At 45.5% G+C, this 18,233-nt stretch overlaps 7 protein-coding genes across 7 annotated transcripts; 4 read left to right on the forward strand and 3 right to left on the reverse strand.

Annotated features, from left to right (window-relative positions):
* Positions 1-527: 527 nt before the first annotated feature.
* On the forward strand, positions 528-2,143 carry F4812DRAFT_463804 (Clavaminate synthase-like protein; the record flags this gene model as incomplete). The annotated part of the gene is made up of 5 exons (XM_047938266.1): positions 528-938; positions 1,104-1,240; positions 1,346-1,423; positions 1,524-2,039; positions 2,113-2,143. 5 exons carry the CDS (start codon positions 528-530, stop codon positions 2,141-2,143), a joined length of 1,173 nt encoding a protein of 390 aa, XP_047785786.1.
* Positions 2,144-2,647: 504 nt separating this feature from the next.
* On the reverse strand, positions 2,648-4,577 carry F4812DRAFT_249512 (BAR-domain-containing protein). The gene is made up of 4 exons (XM_047930709.1): positions 4,118-4,577; positions 3,877-4,047; positions 3,678-3,793; positions 2,648-3,604 (listed from the first exon to the last, which is right to left on the reverse strand). Exons 1-4 carry the CDS (start codon positions 4,242-4,244, stop codon positions 2,666-2,668), a joined length of 1,353 nt encoding a protein of 450 aa, XP_047785787.1. The 5' UTR covers positions 4,245-4,577; the 3' UTR covers positions 2,648-2,665.
* Positions 4,578-6,857: 2,280 nt separating this feature from the next.
* Positions 6,858-9,152, forward strand: F4812DRAFT_249600 (Metallo-dependent phosphatase). Its single transcript, XM_047930710.1, has 2 exons — positions 6,858-8,125; positions 8,183-9,152. Exons 1-2 carry the CDS (start codon positions 7,017-7,019, stop codon positions 8,838-8,840), a joined length of 1,767 nt encoding a protein of 588 aa, XP_047785788.1. The 5' UTR covers positions 6,858-7,016; the 3' UTR covers positions 8,841-9,152.
* Positions 9,153-9,907: 755 nt separating this feature from the next.
* F4812DRAFT_249654 (cyclin-like protein) lies at positions 9,908-11,150 on the forward strand. Its single transcript, XM_047930711.1, has 2 exons — positions 9,908-10,839; positions 10,895-11,150. Exons 1-2 carry the CDS (start codon positions 10,024-10,026, stop codon positions 11,135-11,137), a joined length of 1,059 nt encoding a protein of 352 aa, XP_047785789.1. The 5' UTR covers positions 9,908-10,023; the 3' UTR covers positions 11,138-11,150.
* Positions 11,151-12,069: 919 nt separating this feature from the next.
* Positions 12,070-12,494, reverse strand: F4812DRAFT_463808 (uncharacterized protein; the record flags this gene model as incomplete). Its single annotated transcript, XM_047938267.1, has 3 exons — positions 12,070-12,238; positions 12,298-12,381; positions 12,436-12,494. 3 exons carry the CDS (start codon positions 12,492-12,494, stop codon positions 12,070-12,072), a joined length of 312 nt encoding a protein of 103 aa, XP_047785790.1.
* A 1,288-nt stretch (positions 12,495-13,782) lies between these two features.
* On the forward strand, positions 13,783-15,110 carry F4812DRAFT_463809 (Fasciclin-domain-containing protein; the record flags this gene model as incomplete). Its single annotated transcript, XM_047938268.1, has 4 exons — positions 13,783-13,894; positions 13,948-14,291; positions 14,345-14,772; positions 14,846-15,110. 4 exons carry the CDS (start codon positions 13,783-13,785, stop codon positions 15,108-15,110), a joined length of 1,149 nt encoding a protein of 382 aa, XP_047785791.1.
* A 231-nt stretch (positions 15,111-15,341) lies between these two features.
* On the reverse strand, positions 15,342-17,475 carry F4812DRAFT_447159 (proline-specific permease; the record flags this gene model as incomplete). Its single annotated transcript, XM_047935714.1, has 1 exon — positions 15,342-17,475. A coding segment is annotated over exon 1 (1,409 nt), but the record flags the coding sequence as incomplete, so codon positions are not given.
* Positions 17,476-18,233: the final 758 nt, after the last annotated feature.

The raw sequence follows: 18,233 nt of genomic DNA on the forward strand, positions 1-18,233 counted from the left end.
TTTTTTTTTTAAAAAAAAAAAAAAGAATAGCAGCGCGGATTGATATCAATATCTTAGGTAGCTATTACCCGAGGTAATTTTCTATAACAGAGGTATCTTAGCTATCAATCAACTGCAATTGCTGAGCGGAGACCGACTGTACCCGGCGATTTCCGATTCAAGTACAGGCAAGTTAGCGCTTCCATTTCAAATTCTTTATCCTCTAATTGGTGGTGTTCTATCGTACCGGTCCGCATGATATATACGCATAGTGCTGCTACCTACCATGAACGACCAACAGCTCAGCTGATTCTCTTGCCAGTTTTTTTTATATCAAGCTTTAAAACCAAGAAGTTGATTTACTTCTTAAACTACCTAACCTACACACTCTCTATAACTTTCTATTCAGACTTTGAACTTTGAGCTTTAAACAGCAACACCCTACAATTATCACGATTTGTCGGGAGACCTTTGACGTAGAGCTATACCATCCCCATTTACTATAAAGTAAGAAGTAAACGAAGAAACTCAAAAAGCAATCTTCGACCATGGCCGAGCTCGTAGCAGCAGACGAGCCGTCAATGGACCTCCCCGTCATCGATTTAGACATCTACCGAAGTAATCCGGCAACCAGCCCTGAGGTGCAAGAAGAATGTCTACGGGCGGCCAAGGCACTAACAACATACGGCGCGTTAGTGCTGCACGACTCACGGGTGTCCGAATCTGACAACGAGGCATTCCTAGACCTGCTGGAGGACTATTTTGCGCAACCAGCCACGCTTCTGCAGCGGGACGAGCGGCCGGAGCTAGGCTATCAAGTTGGCGTTACACTCGAAAACACCGAGAAGCCAAAGTGTGCTGTAGACGAACCATGTCTACGTGTTATTGAGCGCCTCGCTCCGGAAGAGAGACCGCTTGACATTAGTGGTCACCAACCCGATCCTAAATGTCGCTTTTTCGTAAGTGGCATCAAGCCTTGAAACTTCATATTATTCCCTTTCGAGAGCTACATGAAAACTTCCCTCTTTTGGGTAACTATGATCTGCGAAGTCCTCAGAACTATGAAATTAATTTTCTCGAATTTTCCTCGAAAAATGAGTCAATATTAACTACAGATGTCATAGTGGCGTATGGGCGAGCCAGCGCCTTATAAGACGCAATTCCCGGGCCTGAACGCCGATAATGTGATTCCGGATGCCCCTGAAATCAAGGAACGATGGACGCCCATTATGGAGACATGGGGCAAGAGTATGAAGAGCGCGTGAGTATGACATGGTTTTGTAGACCACTCGGTTTGCTTTGGAATTCCTCTTGAAGCTGTGTAATAAATACCAATGTGACTAACAACCGATTGCTCGTGAATTAGAGTTTCGGGGCTTGCTGAGATGGCTGCCGTTGGGATGGGACTCCCCGCCAAAACTTTTATCGACGCGGGACGATATGGGTAAGTTGCCTTGTTGTCACTCCTTTTTTTTTATGAAAAAAAAAAAAAAAAAAAAAAAAAACAAGATTAAACTCTAATCTATGTTTATGTGACCGTCTAGCCCGCATCTTCTGGCCCCGACAGCATCGGATCTTGAGAAGTATGGCCAGAAGGATACCATCTTGGCCGGTTTTCATACGGACCTGAATTTCTTGACGATTCACGGACGCTCTCGATATCCGGGGCTTCACATCTGGGCTCGAAATACAGGCCGTCGCATCGCTGTTAGCATTCCACGTCCCTCCGCTACCTCATCGGGAAGTTACCTCCTTGTGCAGGCTGGGAAGCAGCTGGAGCACCTGACAGGTGGGTTGGTGAAGGCCGGATATCACGAAGTAGTAGTCAACTCGTCTACACTCGACACGATTGCCACGCGGCGGCGAGAGCATCCTGACCGACCCCTTGTGCGCATCAGCAGCACCCTTTTCTGGCATTTGAGTAGCGATTATGACCTAGCGCCTATTCCTGCACTGGCCGCACGGGCTAAGGATGTGCGCGCCGCTAATTTCGATCTTGGCCGCGACGAGGGCGATGAAGTTGAGTATGAACCTATGAAAGTTGGACAACAGGTTCAGAAGTAAGTCTTTCAGTGCTCTAGATTTCTTCTAACCTTTTCCCCAACTCTCCTTCAATTATACTGACTGTTGCAGTGAATTGAAATACATCGCGCTCCTAGCGTAGACTAATGGACACCTATCCGTACGTCAGATATCTACTAGCCATTTCGTTAAAGGTAGAATAGATGAGAGTGTGGGTCGTGGTCAGTTAACATATCGGTCTACACTTCGTAACATATCAGTGCAGTGTCTTCATATTCAGTGAGCGTACATGTCTAATGAATAAAAGTAGATAATTGTGGGATAACATGATGGGAACGAATGGCACAAGACGAAATCACGCGCATAGCAGCAGATATAAGATAGTCTCAAAGGAAGCCAGTCCATGTGTCTTTTCAGCCGAGTTATGCTCGCTACGACGTCTATAATATACACCAAACGCCACGCAATCAGAATTATTCCCCTTTACCAAAGGTCCATTTACCGATATAAACCACATCCCAAATTAAGCACTGACACTTTATCCGATCATCCCAAGTTGCCTGCTTCAAATACTCGGGGTAGAGACTCTTTGATTTTTTCTTTTTTTGTTCAAAAAAGATCGCTGTAATAGACGTGTGATGAATACGATTTACTACGTACGACCTTAGTATGCTGCTGGTCTGGCGGGAATGGGCGGTGCCGGTTTCTTGGCCCTGCTGGGAGGAGGTGGTGGTGCCTTTTTCGCCGCTCCTGTCGCCACCATTGTGCGTAATCCCGTGTTACTCGTGGTACGACTCAAACTTCCGTAACTCGTAGCTGGGCTTTCGCTGCGATCCAAGTCTGGACTCCCGCCACTGGTGGTCGTATCATAATCGTCTACATAAACATCGGGGCTCAGGTTTTGGCCGGTCTGGACTCGATTTACCGGGCGCAGATTATTGCGGAGAGATCCTATAGCTGGTGGCGGAATGGTAGGTGTCTTGCGCAGCGACTCGGAAGGTGGGACAGGTGGCTCGCGGTACGATTGTTGTCTCGAGGATGACCCGTCGAACGCACCGGCGTGTGTAGTTGCGCGACTAATCCCCGGCCGTTGCGCCTCAGGAGCAACGTACCCGCTTCCACGATACGGACTTGAACGAATAGGCATCTGCACAGGTTCAGGAGTTGGCTCGTTTCGATCTTGGCTGTCTTGTCGGCTTGCCCATCGCTCAGTGCGATCATTTCGGTCCGAATACGACTGGGCTGTATTGCTCCTACTCCTCGTAGAGCGTCGCGAGACGCTAAGCTCGGATGGTCGAGAACCGCCGGATGTTTGACCTTGACCACCAACCCATTCCTGTTTCACGCGCCGGAGCTCTTCGGCGCAACGTTCGTAGTAGTCGAGCTCGCAATCGAGAAAACAGGTCAGGTCTCGAACGGATTCGGCTTCAGCCTCCTTAATGTCCTGCATGCGACGGAAAACATCTTCGGACGACTCTTCATACTTGGCTTTCGCGGTTCGAAGCTCATCTTCGAGTCTGAAGTCTTCTCGTTTCGCTTTCTGCATCTTAACCATGCTTGCGTCGTATGTGAGACGCCGATTCTCAAGCTTTTTACGGGCAGACTAATGAAGAGAAGTTAGCATCACCTTGCCTAGAATACAACGCTCACGTCGAAGAAGCTCTTAGGTTACTGACCTGATATTCTTTCATCATGGCCAGGGAACGCTCTAGGCCCTCTAACCAGTAAGAAGTAGCATGCGCAATGTATGTCTCCTGGATACCAGCAATGCGCTCATTGGCCCTGCCCATGGCTGTGCCATCATACCAAGGTTAGCTGGTGTCTATCACCGTGTTTTTTCCCCTCGAAATTTTTTGTCTGGGGGATACAACATACCGATTAAGCAATTGCCAAATTCTGAGTCCTGTTCAAAATCCTCGCCATGGCTTATCATTGTCCGTCCCAGATAACTTACTGGGAGACCTTTCTCCTTGTCGTCGAAGGTTTCGCCCCTGCGAGAAAGCGACTTGACGTAGACGTTCATGGACTTTTGAAGACGTTCGTACCCTATAGAATTAGACAAGAATTAGTTAGTTGCTTCCATTGACAAATTACAGATTACGTATAAGCTTCATACCATCATGCCGAAGAGCCATTTCAGTCTCCAGATTCTTGAACTCGTCGGTATGGCCAGTTTTGGCCTCTTGGCCCATCTTCTCCCCAGCCCATTGAAAGGCGCGATCGATCTTCTTGGTGAAATTCATACTAGCTGCGTCTCTGACTGATGTAACAGGGCTGATGTAATCTTGATTGATCTTCTCAAAAGAATGAAGAATATGAAATGTACTATTGGAGTCCTGCTACCAGAATGAAGGGGGTTCGACGAGAATATAAAAAAAAAATGTATGTCAAGATTGGTATTGGATCTATTTAGGGTTGACTTGGGGCAAATGGACTTATGCCAAGGGAGAGGGTTTGGGGTGACAACGGCGTTGCGTCTTGGGCGTGGAGCTACGGGCACTGGAACGTCTAGAATGGGGAACGAGCTGTAGTAGGTCGTCGTGGTGGATCGCGGTGGAGAAGCCGATCTAGGCCAGACGCGTATGCTGTAGATCAAGGGGATAGATCAAGGGGAAAAGGGGGCAAGGCGGAAGAGCAGCTCCTGGCTACCGTAGTGGACTAATTAGGAGTTGAGTACCTAACCTAACCTAATCGTATGACAACTCGTGGCGATTGGAAAAAAAAATTATGAGACTTCTTTTTTATCGAGGAACTAGTTGGAGACTCTTATATATTCTAGAATATTATTCAAAGCGAGGGAAACAGACAAGAAGGGAAAATCATCCAAGTATGAAAGGTGAAAGGAGGTTAAACAAGTTTTTTAAACCTTGGCTCTGCTTGAACGGCTAGGATGTTTTATCAATGCAAGATCAACGTGGTACGGCGTGGCAACTAAATAGGAGGTTACAGCGGAGGTAGGGTGGGTTGCATGCTAAACCTTGTAAGAGGTACGGATCCGTACCTGAATTATACCTTAGCTGCAGGTGCTTAGGTGCTACCTATAATAGTATTGTATTGTACAATACCTGCGCATACCTCGGTACCTCATAGCAGATTAGAAGCACCAGCAGCATATAAAGAGTACCTAGGTACCTACTTATATTTCCAAAGGCACATAAGTACTTAATTGTATATAATAAACTTTACCTTAGGTGGCATTAGGACTGCTCGATAGTGGAAAGACCTTAATTTTCGTATCGAATGAGGACGGTCCTGATCCAAAAACACTAAAAATATACTGATTCCAGTCAGATGGTGTTGGATGAGAAGAGACGATGGATGGCGAAAGATGCGAACTACCTCTCACATAGGCAGGAGCCTTTATTGGTTCCAAGAAATTCATAGATTGGATTAACCCACTTGCCGTATCGAAAGATTACGCTATAGGTACCTAGGTAGGTATCTTGGGTAGGAGGAGGTATTGTACCTAAGGGTGCATGGTAAGCGCTGTTATGTTAAGGTTAAGAGGTCCCTGGGGTACCTAGGTACCTGAGGTAGGGACGCCGAACCGCGGGGTCGGCCATCCGCCACCCTGTGGAGGTACCTAAGTACTAAGTAATGGTATTGGACTGGACCCTGGATTTCTTGAATCTCGTTCTCAGGAAAGAAAAGAAAAATATTAAACGAACCTTTCAGAGATCAGACGACACTGACAAAATATCACCTCGTATCGTTTAACGTGATCCGAACGCCCTTAGCAATAGGTATACGAAAAATCGTCAATGGCTCGTATCCAATAAACTCAACCGTATTTTATCCAGTTCAAACCGCTAATTAGTATTACCACCGAACTGCGCCTCGTCGTACTCGTTTCAACAGACGCGCCTTCATGCTTCTCTATCCAGTTGGGGTTTTCACAGAGGTTAAACTGTTCTAAACTTGCGACTTGGCTGGTAAGATTGGTAGAACCATCAAAACTGTATTACCATTAGGTAGATCGACAGTTCGTTGCGCAAATGCAGATATCCCGATACCTGGAGTATTAATAGGTAATTGATTCAACCAATGCGGGCGCTTTCATCGTACCTACCTGTATCTAAGCGCCAAATAGGTTTAAAACCAGCGGCTACACTTGCAGGTGTCAGAAAAAGAGATGCGCCATTGTTATAGGAGTATCTTATCGCTTTAATTGAGTGAGAGGAAATAGGCCTATAATACCGTATCATTAAACAAACATACAGGTATCGTAACTAGTGTTTGTTCTAGCCCGTGTTCTACTCCCACACATACTTCGATGATAGGTTAGGTAATAACGTGGTTTACATACCTCTTATAATAAGGAGATCCCATTTCAAATTCATCAATAAAGCTTCACGTCTACGTTCCCTTCAACTCTGCTTGTTGTTGATCACGTGCCCACTCCTCATCTAATCATTTAGTCTACTATTAGTGCCTACATGTCTTCTGCAAAGCAATAAGGATACCCCATAGCTTTAATTGTTATCTTATGATTAATAAAAAAGTTATCTCTTATCCAATCACCAACAAAAAACACCGGAATATGCCAAGCCTGTTCGCTTCTCTCCCTATGCATGTCTTTTCGAGCTTGACTTCCCACGTGCCAATGAGATTCGCATTTAGACAGCTTTCACAGCTGGCTGCCAAGACCAGATCTCTCCTCGACTTAGCTGATTGGGCTAATCGGCCCAGATATTAGTATGGCTTTGCCAAACTTGGAAACTCCTTTGGAGTTGATCCTTGTACATGCGCCGCACGATATCGCGAGAATGCTTCCCGTCATGATATCGCAGCTTTAGATCAAAAAGAAGGCAATAAGCTAGATAAGTACCTACCCACGTGCCCAAGGTTAGGTATTTAACCCCAACGCCTTGCTGTATTCCATTGCGCGAGAAACAGTCCCGCTCTCCATTAGCTGATAGCTTGTGAGTAAGAGTGGAAAGGGTTTCATTCCGTTACTCGTCGTTCTTAGGGAATTCTATAGGCAAAGCAAACACATTTGCCTCGGCTGTGCGACGATGGTCTACGTCCCTTTATTTTCAGCCCTCTCCGTCGCCGCCAGTTTGGCTTGTCTGGCTTCGGCTGAGGACTCACTCTATAGCAAGCGTTTATCGAAGCGCTTCGTCGATGCGGAAGGCAACTTCAATATTTCGTTCTACCACATTAATGATGTGCACGCGCATCTAGACGAGTTCTCTTCGTCGGGGACTGATTGTACAAATCCTTCAAAGGGTTGTTATGGTGGTTATGCTCGAGTCAAGACCGTCATCGACGACACACGACCAGATCATAACGACAGCTTGTTGTTAAACGTGGGAGATGAGTTCCAGGGTACTCTGTTCTATTCGTTCTACGGCGGTGAAAAAATCGCCGAAACCCTGAATCAACTCGGGTTTGACGCCATGACTTTAGGAAATCATGAATTTGATGGCGGCGACGAGAAGTTGGGCGACTTCTTAAAGAACCTAACTTTCCCGATCGTGTCTGCAAATATCGTATCGAAAAACGAGAAGCTGAACTCTACCATCAAACCGTATCATATCTTCGAGCAGTACCAACTCGCCGTTATTGGTGTGACAACTGAGACCACAGCCGGTATCAGCAATCCAGGCAACGGCACCAAGTTCACAGATGCGATTGCCGCGGTCCAGGCTTCGATTGACGAAATCCGCAGCACGACCAACATCACTCGAATTGCGGCCATCACGCATATCGGATACGAAGAAGACAAGCGCCTGGCCCGCGAGACGACCGGTCTTCACCTCATCATGGGCGGTCACAGTCACACGTTGCTCGGAGATATGGAGGGTGCCGAAGGTAAATATCCCACTATCGAGGCAAATAAGGATGGCGATGAGGTCTTCATTGTTACTGCTTACCGTTGGGGGGAGTATTTGGGTTACATCGACGTTACATACAACCAGGAAGGGAAAATACTTGCGTATCACGGCGCCCCGATTCATCTAACGAACACCACCAAGCAAGACGAAGGTCTGCAGGCGCAGGTTGAAGAATGGAGGAAGCCGTTTGAAAAGTTTGCTACAGAGGAGATTGGCACCACGAACGTTGTACTTGACCAGACAACCTGCCAGAAGCAAGAATGTAGCCTGGGAGACTTGGTATCCGAGTAAGTCAGAGACAGCTCGATTTATTCTTCCACAGGTACGCTGACATCGCTTCCTAGTTCGATCCTACAGTACCGAGTAGACAGTGGAAGCAAAGCAGCCTTTGCTTTCACGAATGCGGGAGGCATCCGCGCTACCATCGACGCCGGCCCCATTACAAGAGGCGAGGTGCTCACGTCATTTCCTTTCGGCAACGCCGTGGTTGAGGTTCAGTATAGCGGGGCGGATCTGTGGAAAATATTCGAGGGCCTCGTCAGCGGAGTCAATCAGTTTAACCAGCGAAAGGTCACCAGCTTTTTCCAGATTAGCCGTGGCATTAAAGTCGAATACGACCCAAATAAAGCTATCGGCGAGCGCCTCGTGCGGCTTACTATCGGCGACAAACCCGTCGATTCGGAGACTCGGTATACAGTCGTCACAGTTGATTTCATAACGGGCGGAGGCGATAATATACTAGAGCCAGTTCAAGATGTAGTTGTCCTCGATACTATGGACGAGGTATTGGTGAACTATATCCAGAAGGCCAGCCCGATTGACTTCCAGCTTGATGGTAGGATAACTACCGTGAACGGTAGTGACTCGGGGAGTGCTGCTACGTCAACGGGTGCCGTTCCTGCGCAGACTACAATACCGAATGAGACCAGGCGAGTGAGGGGCGCGATGCCAATATACCTAGGACTTGTGGCTGCCATGCTAAGCATTATAGCATTGCTATAGGGTTTTAAACCGAACAAGCGGCATTAGGATTATATGACATCTTTGACCATGCTTTTAATCGTCCGAGGCCGTTTGCACTTTTCTTTTCTTCCTTGCTTTCCAGTCTTCCAAATGTAGGCACTTTCAGCTCTGACGCTTCCGTCCGCTCATATATGCGTGTTTTCCACCGAGCTAGCATTATTTATCTACTTGGGCACATACTAGCTGATTACAATCGTGATTAAACATCGCTAAGGGCTCATATGGTAACACTGAAACTGATGTTATAAGGCGGCATACTAATCATTCCATTATACTACTTAATTCTTTGGAGACCACACCTGTGGACCAGGCATCGTGTAGTTCTAAAGGAATATCAGCGTCTACTTTGAGTATAGAGTGAATAGTCCAGAGGCAAAACTCACATAAGGATTATATCCAAGGTCGACATAAATCTTGCTGGCAGCTTAGATACCCGGGGCTAACATATAGTGGAAGATGATTGCTTATATGAGGCTAAATTGATTTGCTACCAGTATGCAACTTCGCTGATGTCCATCAAATCCATTTCGTGTAAATAAGGTACCTAATTTGCAATGTAACATGATTTTCAAGACTGGGTGCTCCTGAGGTCCTCATAAAGACTTAAGAGTACCTAAGGTACTTACATTGAAGGTTTGAATGAGCGCGCCAGGCTGCCAGGTCAATTAGCTGGGTGTTTAAATGGGTCCACTGTAGGTCACCTAGGTGTACTTGGCAGCTTGGGAGAACCAGGTACCTAACCTTATCGATAACCAACGATACGGAACAGTCGAAAGGGTTATTTTATTACCTTAGGTAAGGTTAGGTATAATACCTACCTCCATACCTACCTCCTACCTAAAACATACGGGAGCCTTTCCTTACTTCTCGCATTCCCACTGCAAACTTCCTTTTCTTGTGAGGGTTTCAACAGCGAGATAACTGGATAGTTTGCAACGGCTACCGATATTCGAGCTTCGCTAACGCTAGCAAACTGTTTACTCCCTCTCACTGAAATTCAATCCGGTACAATTGCAAGTCCGTCTACCTAATTCAAGTAACAGTCGCGCAGCACTTCGCGTCTAATATCGTGGGCTACGCTGTTGCATTCACGCGCATCGACTTGTCCTGACAGCATTCTCGGCGACATTTCCTATTGCGATACCAACTTCCGCCGCAAACAATGGCGACCGAAGATGCTCGATACAGACAGTCGAGTCAATATCGGCTGTGGTCTTTCACCCCATCGCACCTCACTACCCTTCGCGAGAAGACAAACACCCTTGCGCGAACTCACATTTCTAATCGTTTGCGCGCTTCTGACCCGCCGGTAGACCCTTTACCTAACTTTCTAACTTCCGAGGAAGAATACATGATCTTGAATCACTTTACTCTCGAGCTTCTGCGCGCCGCCCCATACTGCCAACTCCCGACCGACATCCAGGCGACCGCCGCTATCTTCTTACGCCGCTTTTATCTCACAAATAGCGTGATGACCTACCCGCCACAGGAGCTTATCAAGACTTGCATATTCTTCGGTTGCAAGGCCGAGGGTTACTTTATCCGTGTACAAAAGATTGCGGATATTTTCCCCAATACCACGGGCGAGATGATTTTGGCCGCGGAGTACGTCTTGTGCCAGGGCATACGCTTCGCATTTGATGTGAGGCATCCGTTCCGCGCCTTGGAAGGAACTGTCATGGAACTTAGAAGGCTGGGCGATTTTGACGATGATAGGATAAACCGCGCTCACAAGAGAACGAGAGATATCCTGAAGTTTAGTCCACTGGTTACCGATGCCTATTTTCACTACACACCAAGCCAGATAATGTATGCCGCGTTGGCGATTGCTGATGAGGAACTCGTGCAGCGTATGCTTCGCGAGGCATTCGCCGCGGAAAGCGAAGAGGCTAGAGCTAAAGTCTGGAGCGTAATACGTACTTGCAAAGAAATGCTGGAGAAAGAACCTCCGGAGAAGATGACCAGCTATTGGACTGATGTGAGTTACCCCGGATGTGATTTTGAGCCACGTAGAACTGACAACTAGAAAATAGCCGGAAAGCACCAAAGCCATCAAGGCTTTGCGGAGGAAGCTCGCCAAGTGCAGAGATCCCGACAGAGTCGATTTAGTCGCCCTGCAGAAGGCACGAAGGGAGGAGGCTTCTCAAAAGCCAAAGCCTAAGATCGCCTCCGATACTGACGAGAAGGTATTCGGGAACGGAACCGGCGACGGGCGAGAGACGAAGAGACGAAAAGTTGCTGCAGAGGGAGCCGATCCTTTTGGGCCCCCCTTGTGAAAATCGCCACAGGGATAAATGCACAATCATTCTAACGGGCATGGAATCTGTTTGACAGGTAGGCATATACTTGACACTTTTCGGAAACAACCACACTTCAAGCCTATCGAGAAACAATATTCCGAATTTGCGCCGGGATAGGACTTGGCCATTTCGCATTGAGCCATTACGGAGCATATTAGTGGTCTTGGGGAAACATCGTGGATACATCTTAAATCATTGAATTGGAGCTTGTCGCATCGGTCAGATGGACACGTATGACGGACATTAGGTAACTAACCTTGGCCTTAACTCAACTAATGAACGCATCAAATAATTGGAGATTGTTATCAAGCAGTTATAAACATTGCTGCAATCTTCTCTTTGTACGATATGAATCAAAGATATTACATTTTTGCTAATAATCGGGTTTTATAGTTGCCCTACACTTAAAAGTGCTCGCTATTCCTCGGCTTTTAGGCCTTCGAGCTTTTTCTCCTGCTACACCTCTTGCGCTTCGACAATCACTTCGGCCGGAATACGGTCTGGTGTAGCATTGACTAGGGTCAACATCGGACCTACAGCGGCTGCCATAAGAGCAAGCGTCACACAGTTTGAAGATACGTGTTAGCGCGAAGACTTCTGATCTACCTTGTGAAAATAGCACATACAATCCGACTAGAGGGTCGGTTTTAATTTGTGTGTTCATGCCATTCGAAATAGCTTGGCCAACGGCTTCCAAGGATCTGCCACATATGTTAGTCACGAGCCGTGCTTTGTCCTAGACATATCAGATTCAATCCTCATACCTGAAAGCCGCGCCGTTACGTACGTTGGCCCACGCATCTGTGGCGAAAGACGACAGAAGCCAGTATATGTAGGACTGCGATAATGGACCCGTTGTTTGGACGAAGAAATACGGCAAGAAAGACGAGGCGTTATAGGGGCTCGTCCTAGTCGATCTTATCCGGGTTCGTGGCATTGAACTTGGCTTGCATGACGATTGACCAAATATACACGCCCAAGTTGAGAATAACGACGGTAAATAGGCCTAGCTGGGCCCTGCGACGTTGGCTGAGAGACTCTATGTCGAGGAGGAAGCCGAGACCAAAGCATCCAACGCTACAACTTTATTTAGTAACGCATTCTGTATTGTAGGAAGTAAGAGAGGGTCGGCTTACATGCAGAAAGACGGCGAGATGAGCGAAGATAGAGCGCGAGAACGGGCCGAGAAATAGGTAGCAAGATAAGTAGACCATGTACCGCTACATCGTTGGTTAGTTTTGAGTCCCGCCCATGTCGGTAAAGAGGTAACTTACCTGTAGAAGAACGACCAGACTGCCCACAGAGCCGAAAGCCAGATAAGTTTCGAGGTCATGGTGAACTTGATGAGCTTGAAATCCTCCTTGAACCTTAGCTTCTCAGTGACCAGGATACCCGTGCCATCAGATCGCACATCCCGCTCGAGAGGCGATATCAAGCCGAGACTTGATTTGATTTGGGCTTAGCTTCGAGTCGAATATGAGTTTAGAAATATTTGGTGGATATTCAAATACTGTAATGATTACATAATTAAGCAATATTGGTAAAAAGGTTACATTGTGGCTAAATCTGTGGCTAAGTAGCTCTCCACATGTCCATGTAGCTGTTAAGCCAAGCCCACAGGGCTGTGGGTTAAAGGGATTTTCCCTACTTCCATAGGCTTTTCGAAAATACGTATTTCCAAAGCCTGATCCCCGTTTGCTAGGTTAAGGTAATATCCCAAACAAGTTCGGGCAAAGTTGGAGGAATAAAAGCAGAAATAAGCATTGCACTTGGGAATTTCACAAAGCTGATAATAATCCGTAACCTGCTGGCGTATATGTTCGGTTCATCGGCATGTTACAGGTAGATTAGGGGCTCAGCTAACTGGTTGATCGTTGCTCGAGTGACGATCTGTACGCCTAGTTTGGATGATGTGCTGCCAAGCCACTTCGCTCTTCTTTGAAAGACATCACGTCAATGGTCATCCGATCCGCGAAGTGCGGGGAGGGAACCAAGAGCTGTATCCCCAATTCTGAAGTCAACAAGTGTAGCCATCATGTCTATCAATCAGCTTATCTGACCTTCTTTTGACGACACGAACTTCACAATTGAGCAATCGCTGCGGTGTTTCTCGTCATCTCATGTATGGGGTCGATGCTAAACTTGATTATATGTTCGGAGTGGAAAGAGAATCATGTTGCTTCATATTGTTTGGATTTTTTATAGGACGTTACGGGAGATAATATAGGTGCGTATGTTTCTATCACGTTGACACTGGCCGTTCGGATAGGACGGCTTAAACAAGTACACTTAGTGGCTTTTGTTAGCTTCCTTACGTCGTCATCAACGCCGTGCAAGATACTAGTATGCGTCGTCCTTGATTGGTTTCAGCCACGCCATTATACCATGTCTTTGTCTTGGCCTCGATTCCTGATATCATGACTTCATCGGGTGTGCGCTTTGGTTAACCACTCGTAATCGCAAAGGACTTCTTTAAATGGCGGGAGGGTTCACCCCAATTCCTCTTTCTTGAAAAGGGTTGGTAGTTGACCCTTGAGCAGGTAATCTTTGTGAGGCCTGTTGTGTATTACCCTCAGTGCTACTTTTTCACACTTCTCGGCGTAAGTCCAGTCGTCGTTATCATGCAGTACAAGAATATCTTCTCTCTGGCGTTGGCCTCCCTGGTCTCCGCTCAGACACCGAGCTTGAGCGACGCTCTAGGTTCTCAAAACTCGACGCTGTCGTCGTTGAACAGTACGTTGACGCGCATGCCCCCACCGTTGGGTATATGGCTGACGTCGGTATAGCTCTTCTCGAATCAAACTCCCAAATTGCCGAGTCCCTAAGCAGGTTGCGAAATGTTACCATTTTGGCACCGAGCAACGATGCTTTCAGCGCTCTGACAAGCAACAAGGAAAACGCCTTGCTACTTGCCAACTCTGATTATTTGCAGGCTCTATTGAACTACCATATCCTCAATGGTACACATTATAACGACAGCTTTGGGGATGATACGACTTTTATTCCAACGTTGCTGACCAACAATACGTATGCCAACGTTACCGGCGGTCAGGTTGTCGAGGCCCGACTTCGAGACAATAACGTCACTTTCTTTAGTGCCCTGAAGGAGAATGCCACCATCGTCACTCCTGTAAGTTATTATCTGCGAAAGGGAAGAAAATTGTTAAGCTGATAATTTCATAGAATGTGAACTTCACTGGAGGCACAATCCACATCATCGATAGCGTCCTCACCATTCCTCAGAACATATCGGAAACTCTTTCCAACGCAAACCTTACTGCTGCTGAGGGTGCTATCCGCACGGCTAATTTGACTGACTCGGTCGTTGATGCGCGTGACATTACCATCTTCGCTCCGAACAACGATGCCTTCAACGCCGTTGGAAGCATCGTCAGTAACCTTACTTCGGACGAGTTGACCAGCATCGTGGGTTACCATGTGATTAACGGCTCCGTCAACTACAGCACGGATTTCCAGAACACCACGCTTACTGCTGTCAACGGGGAGAATATCACCATTACCGTGGTGAATGGGACCGTATATGCCAATTCCGCCAAGGTCACAGTTCCAGACATCTTATTGGAGAATGGCGTTGTTCACGTAGTTGATCAGTATGTCTCCTCATATCATATAATGACCGATTGTGGCCGTCTAATTAGCACATTATGCTGACGTGCCAAACAGAGTACTAAACCCTGATAATACATCTGCGGCTCCTGATACGACGGCTTCATCCGCTACACCTGCGTTTACGAACGCCAGCTCGGGGTCTGAAGGTGTCCCTTTTACTAGTGGTGTCACGACCCCTACCACTACTTTCCCCGCTGCCACATCGGCGGGAGGTGAGACGGAGACGTCTAGCTCTTCGGGTGCGGCGATGCCTATGAAAACTGGCGTCGTAGGAGCAGCTGCTCTATTTGGCGGTGCAGCTGTTATCGTGAACTTGTAAGGAATAATAGTTTTTATGCATAACTAGGAGAACTGGACCGGTACGAAGGAAACGAAATCACGAACAAACCGACGATACATTCATTCCAACATAATAAGGAAACACTTCTTTAGCATTTGCCTGAGGGTCTTGCTTATACGTACCTCTTATGCCAGACACTTAGCATCTACCTAAAATGAATTTAATAACAATATCTAATGATAGTCTTTCCAATATGTGTTTTACCAATCATACCTTTAATGAAATAAAAACTTATGCGATCCAAAACCAAACTTTTTCCAAAAAGTTCCTAGGTTTCGCTTCCGGCCAGGTCCCCTCCAAACTATCTACCTCTGCCTTACCGCTCCATAAATCCATATCGCTTAGCTTAACTAGTTTCGTTCGTTTTATTATCTTATAACCCAAGAATAAGCTGACGAAAATAGGAATGTCAATGTAGGGAGGTATAAACGTCTTTGCGCTGAACTTTCCCGGGAAGAACGCGTCGTACCCGTTAAAAAACGCAACAATGACAGAAAAGCAGATGGCGAAGTAAGCTAGGAACGGCTGCCAAGGCGACTTGTAAGGCAGAGAGTCTCGTGAGATCCCGTTAAATCGCAAACCGTAGTAGAACCGCAGGTAGGTGATGCAGATAGCCGACCAGACGATCAACGTCGAGACGGACGAGATATTTGAGAACCAGAAGAATACCTCTTCTCCTTTGTTGTTAAGGTTCATGTAGCATAGCAGACTTAGGGCCGTCGTGGCACCAACGCAGGCGTACGGGACACCCCATTTTTCGTACCTAAGAAATTTGGGCGCTTTTCCGTCCAAGGCCGCGGCGTATAAAACTCGGGTGGATGAATAGAAGAAAGAATTGCCAGCGGACCAAGCAGAAGTGAGTATGACAGCGTTGATAATAGAAGGCAGGATTTTGATTCCGCCGTTCTCGATAGCGATGACGAAAGGCGAAGCCGCGGCGCCGGGAGCCGAGTTCTTAATGGCATCTAAGAGACGGCTATCTTGGGATGACACGCACAGAGTGATCAAGAATATTGCGAGGACGTAGAATAGAGCGATTCGCCAGAAAACTCGGCGGATAGCTTTGGGGATATTGCGTCGTGGGCTCTCGGTTTCGCCGCTAGCAATTACTACCATCTCGGAACCTCCATATGAAAACGTGGCTTGTATGAATACCTTCCAAAAGGCGAGAAACCTTCCGAGTGATCCCGTGACCAGATATTCGTTCATGGGTCCAGGATCGTTCCAATATCTAAATCCAATTCTCTCGCCGCTTGGAGTTCCGCCTAAGGTAATGATAAACATGAGAAGGATCAATCCAACGATGGTCGTAAGCTTAATTGCGCCGAAGACGAATTCGGCTTCGCCATATACGCGTACCGGGAAGCAGTTGACAATAACCATCGCTAAGAAGAAGACGGTGATCAGCGCGGCTTTGGGAACGTCGTTCGGCCAGTAGTCCACCACCACAACCGAAATCGTCACCTCGAGCGGGCAGCCGATGGCAAGTTGGTACCAGTAATTCCAACCAAGGACAAAGCCCAAGGCCTCGTCGACATATCGCGAGGCGTACACGGGGACGGCACCTGGTAAGGGCAGATAGGTTGCCATCTCGCCTAGGCTATGCACAACGCAGTAGACGTTGAACGCCGTGATCAAATAAGCAAGAAAGGCAGATAGAGGACCGGCAAGGGATAGGACCTGACCGCTACCGACGAAAAGGCCTGTACCGATAGCGCCCGACAAGGCCATAAACTGCACATGTCTTGACTTAAGTTTGCGATCAAGCGTGCCAACATGACGTGTGTCTTGCTCGACTTTCAGGTCGCCGATAACATCCTCCTGATTATCAGCAACGTTCGCCTTAATTCCATCCTTTTGCCCTATTTCGACTTCTGCCATTTTTGCGATTTTTGCGATGATAGACTTATTACATTGGATGTATATAGTGACATCTGCTCGAAACCGGCATGAACCGAAGGCGAACAAGCAGGCCGCGCAGGAGCATAGATTACAGCGAACATCTTCCCCATAACAAAAGCATTTAAGTAGGTATCTACTCCGCACATTGCAGAGCTCAGGTGTGCTATCGCAGGGAAGCTCAATACCGAATCAGGGAGGTAGTTAACCCCAAATGCCACGTTACTAGGATGTTATCGCCCTTCAAAGCAGTCTATCACGTCCTGTGATAAGACTATTCGTATTTATTCGGGTTATCTGAATGTTTGATGTTTGCTTAGGTAATTACCATTAAGACATTAACCGAATCCTTTAAAAATAATAAGAAATATGGGGGAAATTAATAAATGAACATTTGCGGAATAAGTTTATATTTAACTTTAAAATAAGTAATATTAATGTTTAATTAAGCGTTTTATAATAAATTTATATTTAAATTTAATAAAATGTAATAATTAAAGTTTTAATTTTAAATAAATAATAAATAATATAAGTTAAATATTAATAAAACGTTAAAGTATTTATTAAAAAAGCTTAAAGTTTTTTTTTATATAAATTAAATATAAAATTTAAATTAATATATTATAAATTATGTTAATAAATACATACGTATGGTAAAAATAATAAATAAGTAAAATAATAATAATAAAAGTAAAATTTATTTAAAGTTAATTAATAATATAATGTTTTTTTATATTATAATAATAAATATATTATTCCTTTTTTTAATATTAATAATAAAGTATTTATATATTAATATTATATAATTATTATTTATTTTTTTTATAATTAATTAATTACGAAATTAATTATATAATAAAAAAAGTTTTTAAAAAAATTTATAATAATGCGTATTTATATTAATTTAAATTTAAATTTAAATTTTAAAGTTAAAGTTAAAATTAAGGTTAAATAACTTGGAAAAAGATTATTTAACTTGTAAAAAAACTAAAAAATAAATATATAAATATGTTAATTATTTCACTTTTTAAAAATAAAAAATAACTTTACCGTATGTAATTTTTTAAAATAAAAATGTGTTAAATATAAAATGTTTAAATAAGGACTTGTTAGGGTTAGGGTTAGGGTTAGGGTTAGGGTTAGGGTTAGGGTTAGTTAGGGTTAGGGTTAGGGTTAGGGTTAGGGTTAGGGTTAGGGTTAGGG

Source organism: Daldinia caldariorum (genome assembly GCF_022478825.1).
Source record: "Daldinia caldariorum strain CBS 122874 unplaced genomic scaffold F4812scaffold_27, whole genome shotgun sequence".
NCBI classification, from domain to species: domain Eukaryota; kingdom Fungi; phylum Ascomycota; class Sordariomycetes; order Xylariales; family Hypoxylaceae; genus Daldinia; species Daldinia caldariorum.